General features: G+C 43.0%; 1 protein-coding gene across 4 annotated transcripts in view; it reads left to right on the top strand.

Moving 5' to 3' along the window:
- Window positions 1-16,848, top strand: part of LOC119442275 (zinc finger MYND domain-containing protein 11-like) — an 81,238-nt gene extending 64,390 nt beyond the window's left edge. For all 4 annotated transcript variants that reach the window (XM_037707090.2, XM_037707091.2, XM_037707089.2 and 1 more), the window contains 4 exons: window positions 2,010-2,105; window positions 3,267-3,425; window positions 7,838-8,011; window positions 9,149-16,848. In XM_037707090.2, the coding sequence (XP_037563018.1) occupies window positions 2,010-2,105; window positions 3,267-3,425; window positions 7,838-8,011; window positions 9,149-9,271 (552 nt within the window). In that variant the 3' untranslated portion in view covers window positions 9,272-16,848. The remainder of the gene's footprint in view (window positions 1-2,009; window positions 2,106-3,266; window positions 3,426-7,837; window positions 8,012-9,148) is intronic.
- Window positions 16,849-17,182: the final 334 nt, after the last annotated feature.

The following is a 17,182-nucleotide window of genomic DNA, read 5'->3' as shown; positions in this document are numbered from 1 at the left end:
AAGCCTCCTACGCCAAGAAATATACGGCTATTAGCGGGAGAAGCGGAGGAGCACCCAACTGAACGTGCCACGCTATCTTGCACCGTGTGACTCCAGCAGCGAAACCGACAATCGCCCTGTGCCATCGGCACCGATAACGCAGTCGACGGAAGACGTGCCAACGGAAGCTCCCGCGCCTCGGCGTATGGCCGCGCGAATCAGCCGAGATCGTATCTCGCTAGACATAGCTCGCTGCGACTAGGCAAAATGGCGCAAACACAAAGAACGCGGCCCGAAGCACAGCAGCCACTCCGTCCGATTGGCCGCCGAAAAGGAGGAAAAGCACAAAAGCAACAAAAGCGCTGCCGCTTCACTCTTCGCGCCCAGTCGCAGCATCCGCGCTGTCCGGCGCTGCGTCCATGCGTCCGCACCAAAAGAAAAAGGGAGAAAGCGCATTACTGCGCGCTGTTCTTTCGCGGCCGCCGGTGAGGCGACGTTTGTTCATATCAACCGACGCGGGTTGAAAATCGATTCGTAACAACCGTTCTCTAGCATGTTGCAAAGTAATGGGGCTCAGCCGGGACCACGGAAAAATTTGTATCATCCGGAAATTCGTATTAGCCGTGATCGTGTCATCGAGATTCCACTGTATTCCTTATAACGAACTGTACAACTGATATGTTCAACTCCACGTGCCTACGACTACCAACAAAAGCCCCCCCCCCCCCCCCCAAAAAAAAAAAGAAGAAAGAAGTCTGTTCTCTCACAGAGGAGGATGGCAGTCGACCGCCAGCACATTGGGCAGATAAGCCTCGCTTGCACACCAATCACATGATTGTGCATCAAGCCTATCCAGTCCATGTGAACCTCATCCGGTCTCGGCACAGCTTGTCTCACGCACATACATAGCACGTTATCTCTTGGGAGCGAGGACTGTGCCAGTCTTTTCCGTCGTCGCTAACACACTCAAGCGTAGCCGCATGTGGCCACATGGCTACCACCAACTTTCTCGGAATGGCGGCAAACTATTTCGTGTAAAACGAACTTGTAACAAAAATTTGCTAATTCTTTATATGCGGGTTTAGCTGTATCAAACTATTGGATATATCAAACTATAATTGCGGTGCATATTGCGATTTGTTATGACTGGGGTTCCGCTGTACTTGTGCATACAGTTGAATACCTTACAACGAAATGCATGGATCTACCAATATCTTCCATCAGTACTCACCATTTCTGTATGCTTTGTTTCCCCTTGAATTGCTTTGAGAATCTGGCCTTCTTCAAACCTCTTTGCTGTGTATGCCAAAAGGCTAGAAGTTTTTTTTGCTGTATCTATCATACTGTCGTTCTCTATCCTTAGTCACTGTTTTACTTTAGTCCTTGTGATCAGTCATCTTGTTCTTTCTTTCTTCCTTCCGTCCCTTCTTCCCATGTTCACTTTAATTCTGTCCCCTCCTGCCTGAAAAGTAGGCAGGGATCGTGCCTCTTTCGGTGGCCAGTTGCCAGCCTGCTCCTTACTTTTTTTTATGTCTTTCAATTGTATACGTGTTTTGAAGGAGGAAATAATAATAATAATAATAATAATAATAATAATAATAATAATAATAATAATAATAATAATAATGTGTATGCCAAGACAGGTTTGTACAAAAGTGTCTTTATTGAAATGGAAATTAAATAAAAAATATTCAGTCAGGTATGCAAGCTATGACTACACTTCATAATATGGGCATGGCATTTTAGCACCTGTAGCATGACTGTTAAAATGTGCTTCACACAGCACTTGAGCTTACTTTGGCAATTGAATATATCTAAATGATTCACGTTTGTTAGGTGATGCATCGTGCTTCACTTCAGGCACTGGAGTTATGATTGGTGTTCGAAGTAGCAATATAGGTGAATTTACATATTGAAATGTACCTAGCACTAATCCTGCCAATTGTTATGCTCAAAAATTTTGGTGGAGCAATTTTATGTCCCATCATTATAAGGTCATTGTTAAGTAACGGCCTAGCTTTTCTTTCCAGGATGAATCGTCTTCAGAGGACCACAACGTAGTATCATCCTCCTGCCAAGAATCGCCCAGTAGTAGGGTTTCCACATCAACACAAACACACCGAAAGGTTTGTTTACTGCCTGCTTTAAAGAGTGGATGATTGAGACGAGGTCTTAGTGCTTATAATTTCTTCTCCAATTGCACGCACACAGTAAAACTGAGGAAAGTGGAGCTGGCTTTCAATATAAAGGAAATGATGAGCTGCTGATGCATGCGAATGCACACACACCCAGACACAAGACATAGAGAAAGTAGGGCAGATTATGTTATAATGATAAAAACATTGTAAAGAAGCATCTGTAAAGGTCACCATGATTTTACAGTCACCTACCATACTTTTATGCCCAGAACCCATGCCAAGAATTCGGTCTTCAGGCGCCAGCCTAACGACAATGCAGACTGCACGGCTGCAACGTCGTCACACTTTCAACCAAAATTTTCTTTGCCATGAAGCAGCATCGGGCTTTAATAGAGAGCAGTAATGAAAGCTGCAATTACTAGTCTGTACACAAAGGCATTGTGTCTTGAGCTTTGCTTTGGGCCGGCAACTGTGCTGCGTTGCTTTGGCGAAGATTTGAACGTCGCCATATGCGGTTATTTGCTCGGGCTATCTCACACATTCCATGGGTTTGTAAATTAAAGCTGGGATTAGATGCAGGGGCAAGTTAAACACATGAAAACACAGTATTGTATGTATGCTATGGCATATTTGTGTGCTTATGTGGCAACCTAACCTGCCTGGCATGCAGACTTGTGTTTATGCAGATGCTTGTGTAGGGTGCTTTCGTGTAGGTTTACAAACAAAGCTACTCTGGAGAACAGAGCAGAGCGAGTGAAAATGATGTGACAACACTGTGCCTACATAGCTGCATTAGGTGCTTCATCAATTCTGTTATGAGCCACTTGCAGCGTACAAGCAAAGTACCTAGTGAGAAACTGTGTGGTGTTGGATTTTTCTTTTTATGCGCAGATGTGTTCTTGTTCTCCAATTCATGTTCAATTATTTTCAAACATTAATGCATAGAAGCCTACGTGATGGTAGTGCGTGGATGGATATTTGCTGCTGGAAGCTTGGGCCTTCAATCTACACTTCCATCATTTTAGTCTGCACTAGCGAATTGGCTGCTGCAAGTGCACAGGGGCATGCATGGTTGGGCAGGACGGGAGAGATGGGTCGTCCAGTGTGTAAGGAAGAAGTGTTTCTGCGCTTTGTTTCTGGCATGTACAGATGCTTGCTGGAGTGAATAAGACGCCAAGCTTGGAAGAGGCTCCAGCAAAGTGCGACTGCGATACCAAGTATCGGCAAGCCTTCAGGGAGCTTCGGGAGAAGCTGGAGACCAAGTACCGAGAGGAGAAGGAACACCTTGTGCAGCAGATCCGGGAAGAGGTATGTGTCTGCATGATGTGTCTCTCTGGCGTTTGAATTGTGGGTACCACATCACGAGACTTTGCTTACAGCAGTAACATTACAGTGGTGGTGTTTGAAGAATCCTATTGGTAGCACTGGTAGAATCCCATTGGTAGCCATTGTGCATAGGGTGTAAGAGCTATTATTGCACAGCCTCTACTTTTGTATTTAAATGTTGAGGGCATTGGTTTTACAGAGAAGCTGTGGCAAATGAGTTCTGCGGAAATGCGCAAGGTGGAGGAAGCATTGCAAAAGGAAAGACTGTCATCCATCCGAGAGCAGTGTCATGCTACTCTTGGTAGATGAGTTTTTTTTGCGAAGCAGTTTCACGTCTGCATCAGCATAGTCTTTTGACCCCTTAAAGATATTAATTTTTCATGTGAAATGTGGTCAAAGTAGCTCAGTACACGTGCCTCTTGCTGTATTAAACTACTGCATAAGTTTCGCAAAACATGGGTATTTTGAGCAATGCTTCAGAAGATATAAAACAAAAATGCAAGGTTATGCGTGTTGCCCGAAAGACTAACACTCCTCCTATCTTTTGAACAGTGTTACATTAGAATTCGTAACATCTTACAAATACCTAGGTGTTAATATATCATGTAATTTAAATTGGACAGTGCACACAGAATACATTCACAACGCTAACCGTATGCTAGGATACTTACATCGCACCTTTTCCACCATTCCTTCTTCAGTTAAAATACTTTACAAAACCTTAATACGACCAAAGCTTGAATACGCTGCTTCTGTATGAGATCCTATGCATGTAAAATCACTGCCCTGGAACTTGTTCAGCATAACTCGACTCGTTTCATTAATCTCTCCAACTACAATCGCACTGCTAGCATAACAGGCATAAAAGCCAGCCTTTCCCTTCCGTCTCTAGGAGCACGTGGAAAAGCTAGCCGCTTGAATTTATTTCATAACATTTACTACCATACCTTCACAACAAATTTATTCTATCACCGCAATATATATCGCATCGCACTGATCATCGCTGTAAGGTAGGTATTCCATTTTGTAAAATGAAAACATTTTCTGAGTCTTTCCTTCCGCGCACAGCAATCGAGTGGAACCACCTTCCTGCTGACATTGTATCAATATCGATAACCAACGTTTTCGCGAAGCACTAACCACCATTACTTAAAGGGACGACACTAAAGGTAAAAATGATTTCTTCTGTATCAGTAGATTACTTTTCCACAATACCGAAAACACCACTCATACCGCTAGAAGCCGCTTGGTAAGCCAGAAAGAAACGAAAAACACAGAGGCGAGTGGCGATGCCACCTTGAAGTTCCCGCACCAGCTCTCCGTGACGTCATGGATTTTTATAGCATGTTCTAGGTCTCAGGTTAACTCTTTAGCGGTAAAGATTGACTACATTGTTTTCTAGAGGAGCCCAGGACTGAATGTGGCAAGTTTCGCGAACTTTTATTCAGCCAACGTAGCCCAAATATGAAAAATTACATCAGAAGTCGTGATGTCACACTGAAGTGCTGACGTTAAGCGCTGCGCACGAAATTTAAAAAAAATTAACTTTGAGCTTCATTTTCTCTTCTAATAATTGACCTATTGCAGTGTAATTAACGACAGACAGCACAGTTTTCGAAGAATACTTTATCAGTCTAAGTTGATTTATCGTTTTGCTTTAGTTTCCCTTTAAGTACATGCCTGTTTGAAATTATTATTACTCACTGTATCTTGCTGCTGTATTTGTATTTTTTCCCGCTCCCCTCTGTAATGCCTTTGGCCTTGAGGGTAAATACAGTTAAACCTGGATATAATGAAATTGACAAATTCCCAAAAAACTTCGTTATAAATAGGATTTCGTTATATGCAGGTTCGGCACGAAAAGTCGAAAAAGAAACGCTTACCGTATTTACTTGATTCTAACGCGCCCTCGATTGTAACGTGCACCCGTTTTCGTCGAAGCACTCATCCTTGGAATCTCGCACCAGGTACTGGATGCGTGGACACGTGTCGTTTCGCACAAGCGCAAGGCGTCGGAAACGAAGAGCCAGCGACATGATGTCATAGCATCGTATAGTGTCACCTAGTGTCAGGTTAGTGAAGTGAAGCGCAGAGACTTGCGCAGGTAACCAAAGAGTGGCGCTGCCAGCGCGTTGAAAAAAAAAATTTTTTTTTTTTTTTTTTTCCGCAACATCAACTGGAAAAGGAGAGTGCCGGCTTGGCGGGCTAGGCCAGCTGCAGCAAGCGGTGTGATCAGGTTTGAATGAAGGTCACGTCCGCGGCGGCAAGATCGCCGGGTCGAGGGATGCAGGCCCGCCTCGCGCAAGCTCGCACGCACGCACGTGCGCTCGTTCTCGCCTCGCAGTCGCCGTGAATTCGAGCACATGAAGCACGCCGCCGCCGCTTCGCATTCCGTCGTGGCGGAGAAGGTGCTTCCGGTTGCTGCTCGCACAAAAATGACAAAATTTGGGGTGAAATCTCTAGGTTGTCAGCGGTGAAAATTCTTTATTTCAAGGGGGTCTCCCACTGCCACTTCGTTACGTAAAGGTCTCAAATACATGTGCTTCTATGGAGTAACGGTGGGGAATAGAAAAACTTCCGTTATATCCAGGAACTCGTTATATGGAGGTTTATTATAAGCAGGTTTAACTGTAAATAAAAAAAAATATTGTTACTGTGAGATTTACTAAATTTATTAGTTTACTTATCACGAAAAGAGTACGCAAAGAGCTTCAGGAATTAGCTGAAATCGTTGTGGAGGAAACCTGAGGTTGAATGTGATCCCTGGCAGTACTGTTGAATGTCACAATTTTCACTCTCCTCCAACGTGGTTGTCCATTGTCCTGCTGTTTTGTCTTGGCTACATGATGGCTCTTTTATTTATTTATTTATTTATTTATTTATTTATTTGTAAAGCCAATCCTCAGCTAGGTTGCATGTGACACTTGCTATTAGCAATGGATTTGTACGCAAAAAGCAGATGATGGCTTTGTATAATGGGTTCATCAGAGACTGTGCGAACAGCACTAAAATGTATGCAGTGAGGCACATTTTTCATTGAATGGAAAAGGAACTGATCATTTGAGCTGAGGTGAGCTTATCACTAGGCTGCTAAGGAAATGTCATGCTTGTGTTTAGGGGAAGAGTGAATAATTTCTCGAAAGTATTTGTTTTAGTACATGGAAAAACAGAACTGTTTCAAAATCTAGGCGTAATTTAGGCTATAACAGCAATTGGTCTTTTAGGTATTGAGAATTCAGCAAAAGTTTGCATGTGAGCAAAGGTGATGACAGTATCAGTGTTGCCTGCTAGGCTGTTCTTCTCGAAGGCACTTAAGTCTGGAAACTCTTCTTGCCATGCCACACACCTCTAAGAAGAGGTTTGTGAAGGCTGTGCACAGATCCATTCACAGGTGGCAAATCCCGTGTAGAGTCCTCGACACATTGCAGTTGACAGTTGCCCTGTTCCTCGTTTTTGCTCACACTTGTTTCTCATGGCTGCTCGTATCTGCTTGGCAGTGAATTGCACTGCAAGCTGATAAACCGCAGGGACTGCGGTTTGCTGGAGGAAACAGGCTAGCTGATGTTGCCCTGTCATTGACTTTGTGCACACATTCTTAACCTCACCCATTTTGTAGCTGCATTCCATTGTACAATGCTGACCAAGCATTCGGTTCCACTTGTGCTTAAGATTGGAAGAGATGTGTGGAGGTATTCACTAGCAGTGAAAGTATAATGCCAGAGCACGTGTTTTCAATTTGCAGGCAAAGCTGGGATTAACTTTTTACACTCTTCACCCTGCTTGAAGCTCTTCTTTTGATTTGATATTTTCGAAATGTTGATGTTGGGTGAGTTGGTAACTCACAGTAAGGAAACGCAGTTGAAAACAAACACGGAAGCAAATTATGTCCTTTCTTCACATCGTTGTTCCAGTCTCCTATGCCGTTTTTCTAAGTCACTTTTATGTTCCTGTCATGTCGGAAAGCATTGGAAAATGTGCAGATACATCCTCCCAGTTGTCACTTGATGTACAAAGTAAAATTAAAACAGGACATGGACTACACTGAACACCACAAGCGCTCACTAACAACTGGCACCTCTCAGGCAAAGCTTAAATGGGGAATTGAGAATTGAAAGTCTGCACTCGTGCGACACAAACGTCATAGGGGTGCTCAAAATGAAAATGTTTCTATCAGTCTTTTGTCAGAAAGACCTTGTCAATTTAAAGTGTCACTAATGCAATTGCCACCCCTCTGCTTTTCACCTTTTCCTGAAGGGCGTCAGTTATTAGTGAGCGCTTGTGGGGTTCAGTCTTGTCAATGTCTTTTTGTGCTCTTTTAATTTTGCTTTATGCCATGAACCAACTAGCCCAGCAACAAGTCTTGTTAAAATCAGTGTACACTTGGTGGCATGCAGGTCCAGAAACAGTGTGAAGCAGAGAAGCTAAAGGAAGTGAGCGGAGTACTGGAACGCATGCGGACAGAGCTGGAGCAGCACAAAGCTCGGGACAAAGAGGCCCGCGAACAGGAGATTGGGAAGCTGCAGGAAAGGCACCGGCAGGAAATCTCGGAAACCAAGAAGAAGCAGTGGGTGAGTGTTCTGGCCAGCTGTGCGAAAGTTTTTGCAGAGTGGTCTTAAATTCACAATTCAAAATCGGGCAGTCCTAAAAAAATGAATGCATGTCTTTTACTGCCGCCAAGTGCTCAAATCACCACAGGCACGTCCAAAATAGCTATAAAAGCCTGCCAGTACACTTATTAGGCTTATCGGTGCTCGTACTGCGATAGGAGACGGTGGGTACACGTGTTTATGGAAAACAGTGACAATTGCCCCTTCCCACTCTTAGAATGCTTTGCCGCAATACATCGCATACGCTTCACCGCGTAACATTGCTGTATTGAGGCGAAGCGTACCTTTGGGAACCGGCATTATGAAATGCGCCATTCTTTTCGAGCATTGAAGCCATTGGCGAGGATTACAAAGGCGGAGTTGGCGCCATTGCTAACAGCAGCGCATTGTTTCAATGAAAAACAAAGCACCGAACAGCAAGAAGCTTAGTAGCGAACATCGAAGTAGCTAGGCCTAGCATTGCCGAGATGGTGGCTACGGCTACAGCGGATCTGCGTGCGAGAGCGCCAGTTCAAGGCGGTGAGATAATCAAAATGGTGGCGGTGGTGGCTTCGATTAATGTCATTTTCGACCTGCAGTCATGGCAAAAAGTCAGGGAAATCAGACGGCGAAGGTTCTTTGCATCCGAAATTTCAGATGTTCATAACATTGACTCTATGGCGTACAGTGTGGTGCTGTGTAGGCGTCCGAATTATCGGGCACGTCCAAAAAATCCGTCGTTGATTGTATGTAGCATGTCTGAAAGTGGTTGATAGGGGCGAGTTCGATCGTGGGCAACATTGTTACCTGTGGAGAAACACAGACAAAAGAGACTGCAACATATTTACAAGAGCAGGCCAGCCAGAGACCATAATGGAAACTGGCTTAACCCCAGAGCCCAGATGTTCTTCAAAGTCTTCTTTGTCACTACTGATCTCTTAAGATTCTGTGGCATCGCAACAATGCATTGTTCCTCTACTCTTTCTACATAATCGGAACGCATCCATGGCACATCTCTGCAATTATACGGTAACCGTAACTTTCAGTGATTAAAGATTATTTCAAACATGTTTTCACTATTCAAATTTATCGTTACTAACGGAAAGCTTGCCTTTGCAGTGCTACAACTGTGAAGCAGAAGCAATCTACCACTGCTGTTGGAACACCTTGTACTGCAGTGTAGAATGCCAACAAGTTCATTGGCACAAAGAACACAAGCGCTCCTGCAGACGCAAGCAGTGATTGTACAGCAGTCATCATCGTCCCTTCTTCACCATTTGTGAATCTTGCACTGGGACCGCTTCACACCACCATCATGCAGAGACCATCTTCTTGTACTTTCCTAAACAGAAAAAAAAAAGTGTTTTTAAACAAATTTTTAGAAAAGTTGACAGTGAAAGTTGTAAAGAATGGCTAACTCGCAATGTTTTGTTTATCAGTGCAATACTAAATTTGACAGCAATGTAAGTATGACTTATTGTCACATCTTGTTGCAGGTTTTGTTGCAAAAGTTGGACAGGTTGAGATTTTGCTGCAGGACTTTGCCAGTGGTGGAAGAGGTTCAGATACCAGCCGATCCTTTGTCGCTGGGTGCATGTTCTTTTAGTTGGTGCACATGCAGTGTGGTGTTGAGCGTAGAATGCAGGCAAGCGTTGAAGGATCTCATTCTTGTAATGCAATGAAAAAGGCAGTGTTTGACTAGCATTGCACCGTTCCTCGACGGGTGAAGACTTTATGAAAGCTTGTTACCATGACGACGACGTTCATGAAGACCAAACATAGCTTTAGGGTGTAGATCCATCCCAACCTTGTCCGGCCATTTCTAGACATCCTGAGTGCATATCTCACTAACCTGTACATAGATACTGGTTCAACGAGTTTTGATGATGACACGCACACACACACCAACATGTTTTGCTACTTTTCCAGCTTTCCTCCCTCTTATGTGAAGCCTAGACACTCGCTTCTTCGATGACGTTTTCCTGTCTCTTTTGCAATCCTGTATATAGATAGAGCAAGGAAAGCGTGTGCAGAGGCAAGCAGTGGGTAATGCTAGACTTGAGTTGGTGTGAGCAGTCTCGCACCAACTGTGTGAGCAGTCTCTTAGTGGTACCGTGCATAACTTGATATTGGATGAAGTTTTTCCTAATTGAAGAAAAAATATTTTTTCACCCTGGGGGGTGGATTGGTGCATGGGCGTGATATATTTCGATATATGTAGATCTACCATAAACATGAGGTATTGCGGAAAACAGATGTTGGAATGTAAAATGTACGCCAGGCTAAGCAAACCTCGGTTGAGCACTCTCAAGAACCTGATGACATGCATAAATACTTTGGTAGTTTCTTTCTTTTTCATTTCGTTTTGTTCATTCTGGTGCCAAGCTGCCACCTGCCTCCTGAGAGTAACCTACGTGGTTTTGAAGATACTGAAATCAGGCCCTCAACACTTGTGCTGTTGCATTTGTTGCCTCCTTCTGTGGCATTAGGATGTTTCCGCGTTGTAGCATATGTCCAGCACAATTTCCCCCGCACTTATACACATAGACACACACACACACAGTCTATTGTACATTACTTCTTCAAAGGGGCCCTTATGCAATGTTCTTTTAAGTTGGCTTTCCCATAGTCCCATAGTTTCCCATAGTTGGCAAGGATGATCAGAGAAAAAACTGGCACATTCAAATGTGGAAGTTGCAAGCTGGGTCACATGGTATGGTGTAACTGGGGTTGGTTGAAGGATGTTGGCAGGCTAGTTTGCTCGGAGTCATGATTATGATTTGCAGTGCGACTGGACGGGGACAGAGAAAGAAAATGAGAGAGAAAATCCTGCAGCTTTGCATAGCACTGTAAAAGGGCACTCAGTGAGGGTTAGTCGTATATATTGTATCAACCAGTTAAGCGGCATTATACCTAAGGCACATAAATTCCCTCTGCACATAAATTGAGAAAGGCAGCACGAATGTCTGTGTGTTCAGTTTTATTTGCGGTGCTAAGCAATGTGTTGACAAACTGTTTTTCTCGCAGGAGGTCAGAGTGTGGTATGTCTATGCTTCCCCGAAAACTCTTTTTATCTCAGGTCGGTGCAAGCTCTGGCATTTTTGCTGTGGTATTTTAAGTAGGTAAGGATGCATGCTTTAAAAAAAAATTAGAGCTAAAGTTGACTTCAATTTCTCTTTCTCCCCTTACCCCTCTTTCCGACGTGGTGTTTAAGCAATATGCTTTTAAAAAATGCAAGGTGTGGTGGTTCCCCGAACATAGCAGGATGTGCACATCTAAGCTGTAGAGTGCTCGCAGTTGACTTGCTTTGTATTTGCATACACACAGTACATTCCTAATGTTATTTTCTTTCTACATGCTCGATAGCAGTCGCGACAACTGATTGCAGACTTCATTGGGTACACTTACGAGTGCTGTATGCCTGCACACCTGAAAAGTAATCTATGTTGTGTTGCCATCAGCCTTCTGACAGCCAGTTGCAACAAATTTTGTGCTCTCAAAAGGCTCTTCAGTGCAGTGCTGTAAATAACAGTATGACCCATGTATGTTTGTATGTGCATGTGCATTTTTTTTTTTTTTTTGAAGTGGCTGCAGTTTTTTATTTGTTGTGGCATTGTTATGCGGCAAACATACGTTGCACTTTTTAGCACTGCAGCAATCCTGGCAAAATACCAGTGACTACAAAAGTATGCTGCTGCACTCTAGAATTTGTGCAACATTGTAGAAACCAGCCTGCCTTCTGTTCTTGTTTCTCAGTGGCTTAGGGGCAAAGTGCTTTTAAATGTGCTGTAGCAGAGGATTTCGAAATGTTACGAAACCATGTCGTGATGCAGAGCTCATGCCGAGAAGTTTGTTACGTGGCAGTATACAGCTGAAGCATCGTCATCCTAGTCATTTCATGTTGCTCACCGATGTTTATAGGAAATTTTTTTTTTTATCATTTCGTTTCTTTCTCTCTCTTGCTCAGTAAAACGAATTTGATGGCCTTGTCGCACGCCAACTTACTTGTCAAGTGCTCGACTTTAATGCAGTTTTGAACCACAGCGACTCGAAAACCTTTGTAAACCTTCTTCGTGCTCAAATTTTTCATGGAGATTGCATTCTGTAACCCCCTTCGTGACGTTATGCATCTGGTATTGAGACCATTGTTTTGTAACCTGGCTCTGCGAAAAACAAGTCTCCTTGTCGCAACATTGGCTCCAGCTACATTCCCTTGTTCAACCATGGTTGAGTCTTCATCTTGTGAACTTCTGTCTCGTTTGTATTGTTACGTACTCGGCATTTATAGAGGTGTGAAAATATTCAAAAATATTGAATAACGAATCAAGTAGTGTCCTATTTGATTCGGTCTTTGAATCGATTGGTCACTATTCGTAAATGCAAATTTTTGTAATACTTTTAAAATATTTCAAAGCATCAACTGCGACCAGTTCAACATAAAATTGGAGCAAGAGTATGGTAAATTTTCACCCCAGTGGGCATAGCACAGATATATAACATAACTTGCGTAATGAAGCAGGCTACGTCGCTTAGGTAGACATACTTTACAGGCTATACAGTGATCATTTGCACTCTCTGAAGAGTTCTATGCATGTGACGGAACTGCTGTTTGCTCCTAATGCTCCATTTGTGGTTTGAATAAACAACGCTTCCTAACGTACTATGTGATGAAAGAAACTTGCTAACTTTGAGAATACTAGGATGTGAACATAATTTTATATTCATTGTGATTACCGCTGTTCATTATTCGAAAACAGTTCTATTTTCAATATCGCTTCTGGCACCATTTGATTCGATTCAGTCTCAAAAATCACTATTTGCACTCCCCCAGTCATTTATTTTCGAGGAGACAGGGAGAAAATAATGCAACCTTGTGAACATGCCACAGTTCGGAGAATGAAGGCAGTGGATGACGATGCCAGCCAATTGGGAAGGACAACCAGCTCGGTGTCTCGGAGAAAGAAGGAAGGCTGAACCATCCTTGGCCGCTAATGCTTCCGAGACCAGTCCATTAAGACAGTTATGGGCACAAGGGGATTAGTGGCAGACGAAAGACCAGCCCTTCTAGTTCTCTGTCCTAATTGGCCGATGGGACTGGTAGCACTCCCGGCATTGTGCGCATGGTGTTGGTGATAGTGTTTCAGACTGCCTGGCCAGCAGAGTTTGCGCCCCCCCCCCCCCTTTTTGAGGACTCCATTTGTGTCGGACAGCGTTTTTTCTTTCCCCTTTCGCTTTTGCACTGGAGAGTGGGCAGGTACAGAAGTTGAACACATTATTACGCAAGACTGACTGTAATGAACTGTGTGTGACTGTAATGTCAGTGTGAACAAGGTTTCATTCCCAGCAAGTTGTTGGTCGACGAAAGAGATAAATGTTACTGGCCATTCACTAGCGAGTGAAGTCTGTGCCTATTCAGACCTTTTTCGTTTTGCTGCACGGCACTTATGAGCCTCTGTTTCTTCAAGCCCTTGAAATATCCATGTCTTAATGCTGTTCATGATTCTGTTTCTTTCGTTATATGCAATATTGTGAATGGATGGAGCTGGCAAGACAAATTTTTTATCCTTGACAATTGCTAAATTTTCCTGACAACCAAGTGGGTGAAATAACCATTAATGTGAGGAATGAATGAATACTATGCTGCTGCTGGCTTGTACACTGTTGGTTTCAACCAAATGCAAACTGATACATGTTTTAGTAATTTCTTAGCTGATAATCGGGTTATGATAAGATCGAGTGTGTATTTTCTAAGTGTGGACTTTCATATTACTCAGTATTTCAGTGGTTAGAAATGCCTGTTCAAGAAATGCAATTTTTTTTAGTTTGTGTAGTTTAGCGAGCGTTGGTTTTCTCTCGGGCAAATGTGTGTGGACGCGTGAAGCTGCAAGGATGCTGGCTAGATATTAATATGGTTGAGGTGTTGTCAGTGTCATGCTTGTGGTCTGCACCTCTCCTTCTTGCGCGTTTCAGATCAGTTTAACACTCAAGAAAAGTTAAATTGTATCCTTAATGTCTTGTTGGCAGGCACCCCTCAAAAGAAGCTAATATAGATGTGAAAATCGCTTGAAAAGTGATGAAACCCATGCGTGTTTGTTTGATAATGCAGTTGTGTCCAGGCAGTGAAAGGTTGAAGGAGGCAGACTGTCGCAGGAGAGCGAATAATAATTACCGGGAGTTCTTTCTAAAACATACATAAGATCCTTCCTGCACCTGTGTAAAGCCTAAGTGAAGAGGTGCAACACCATACAAAGGAAACGGGACAGCCATGTGTCCACGCTTTATTTTACATTTGTTGCACCTCTTGGCCAAAGACTATAGCATACATCTTGACCAAAGATGTATGCTAAGATGGTCGCAAACCAGTGAGCTCAAACACCTCTGTTGATGCAAATCTTTCTCTCTAGGAAGTACTTTATTTTCCACAGTTCCGCTAAAGTATGCACGTGATTATCAGCACTCCTAATTGGCATAAAGTAGGTTACAGCTGATGAAAATGCAAAGAGTGGCGTGTGCGTGTTTATATGCAGTGTCTCGGCATCTTAACCAAGAAGCTTCCCACTTATGCAATAGAAAAATTCACAAATGTAGCCTTAGCTTTGCAAAAGAGCCTTTACATGTCTGCATGGCTTGATATAATTGACCTTCTGTATCTGTTACAGTAAGTGACAAAAAGTTTTTGTCGCATCTGTGCTTTCTGCTTGTGAAAAAGTTTTGGCCGACTTCGTGTTTGTTTGTACTGCAGAAAGTTCTACACCGTGTTGGCTAGGAGTGTGTGCAGTGTGGTTATCTGAACCTTCCTGGTGGTAGTTTTTGTACTTCCAGAAGCCATGCTATGCGCGCACATCTTGGAATCACTTGCTTGAGACGATTATTTATTTCAGTGTGAAGTATTTGAACTTGCTTTTAGTGTGCAGGGAGCTTTGGGTGATCAAGTGTGTTCCCTTCAAGCTGTTTGTTTCAGTCGGCCTGTTTGACTATTGGAACTGCTATTTTCTGTATTTGTTTTATGCCAGCATTCAGCAGATGCTTCCTGCCACTTAATTGCTCTGTAAGGCTTTGTTGCTCCTCACTATGAGCAAGAGACAAGTTGACAGAGCTGGCTAAACTATATGTAGCAGTGTCATCTGCTTTGAGTCTAAATATGCTTCAGTGTATGCCACTTCCTCAATCCAGAAAAGCTTTGGTACTGAAAAAAAAATATGCAGTTTTCATTTATGTGATGCTGGAGACACTTAGCTGTGCATGAAAACTACTCGGTAGCCTCATATTTAGAACTGGGACCTGGAAGGAATATATTACACGTCACCATCTAGGCAGATGGAGTAATGGCAGATGACATACTTTTGTCTTAATCCAGGATGGGTGGGTGGTATATGGCGATTATATGCACATTGCATTTTTTGTAACTGAATGCATAGGTTGTAGGTTGCATAATGGTGCAAGGGATGTCTTGACTGAAATACCACATCAACTGATGCAATGGTGTGCATTACATGAACCTTTCTGATGACCGCTCATAAGCAAAGAAGTTTTTTGTGTTACTTTGCATTTGCACAAGAGGTGTGTGAGAAACTGAGTATGCATGGTGGGAAGAATTATAATGAATCTAGTACAGAGTGCAATGTCGCCTATGTGCCCTGCACTGAAAGGTTGGCTATGCGTATGTGGAATAGATTGTGTAAGTTTACATTTTTAATGAAGAAGCAGTAGTGGGGCAATATAATGTAGGATTCCTTTCACTTGATTTTGTTTCTTCCTTATCATCCCACTTTTCACGACCAGCTGATCCTTGATAACGTGCGTGGAACGCTGCTCGGACCACTTGACAAAGTTTAAGAAGGAATGGCATTGGACTAGAATTGATACATTATACCGACCCTTGTTTTGGTCGCTGTTCCCTTGCTATATGCAACTGAATAGGGACCACATCTTTGAAGCAACCATGTTTATCGGGTGCATACATATGCGCTTAAAAAGCAGTGGACCAGGGATAGTACCTTTACCATAGTGGTTATTTAGCGCTTCACAATTTCTTTTCATGCAGTCTTGATTTTGCCTGTGGTAGCGTTCAGCGTTCTGCATAGTTTTTTTTTTTTCTCCGTATGGCTGAATCTCCAAGCACGTTGTTGCTAGGAAATGTAAGGTCACGACCCAGCAGCTGTTATCTTCCGGCAATAAAACGTTATCAGGTTGGGAGAGGTAGCACCACTTTGCTTTGGCCAAGGAACAACTTGGAATCGCAGTCAACTGTAATGCCTGCTACTACTGCTTTGAAAGCTGCCCAGGCAGTAAATTTCATTCTTGTCCATGGTTTTATACCAATAGAAGTCGTGGTTACTCTCTCTTATCGGGTAAATAGGAAAAGGAAGCACAGCATTTCATGGAATTTGGAGTTTGGTTGCATCTTTCAGACTTGCCATCAAAATTGGCACTGAAACCACAACTTGAGGGCTTCTCATGTGTTGTCTTTCTTCTACATGCTTGGTACCGCTTGGAAAATTTAGATGTGCGAGTGGTGGTGTTTGGTGGTACATGCCATAGTCATCATGGGGGACTTGGTGTTGCATATACGGTAAACTCATTTTGTATAAATTATGCACTGGTTTTGTTCTGTACACTTGTTCATTGTGTGTAGGGCATGCTCGCTAGATGTTCATATTATGCCATTATTTGGGCACATAGAATTAGTGCTTGTAAACTGTTATGTAGTGTGTTGTCTAGTGATGTATACTTTGTCCTGAAGATGTTCTTATCTTTAGACTGTGTGGACAGATTGAGGATGTTTGCTGAACGATGCTATTAAACTGTCTTTTGTGGGATATTTGTTGTTTCTTTTCAATGAGCTATAAACACTTGGAAATCTGTTGCACTTAACATGAACACACCTAAAGCACTGTCCCAGTTTCTTTTTGTAGAACTGCAGTTTTCTGGTAACATGCACCATCATGCAAATGCTACACGAGTAGAGTGGCTAAAATAAAAGCGAACTTTTGAACAGCACAATGGACAAAGCAACTGTGCAGGACTTGAACTGCAAAACTGCATGCAGTTAAAATAAATTCGAAAAATGTTATTCATGCATGTGTGATTATCAAGGCGTGGAGTGATTGTATGTGCAGCAAGGCAATCATCGTAAAGCTAGAAAATGCGAAC

The sequence above is a fragment of the Dermacentor silvarum genome, chromosome 2 (assembly GCF_013339745.2).
Source record: "Dermacentor silvarum isolate Dsil-2018 chromosome 2, BIME_Dsil_1.4, whole genome shotgun sequence".
NCBI lineage: Eukaryota > Metazoa > Arthropoda > Arachnida > Ixodida > Ixodidae > Dermacentor > Dermacentor silvarum.
The sequence above is the reverse complement of the archived record's forward strand: the minus strand, read 5'-3'. Positions and strand labels throughout refer to the sequence as shown.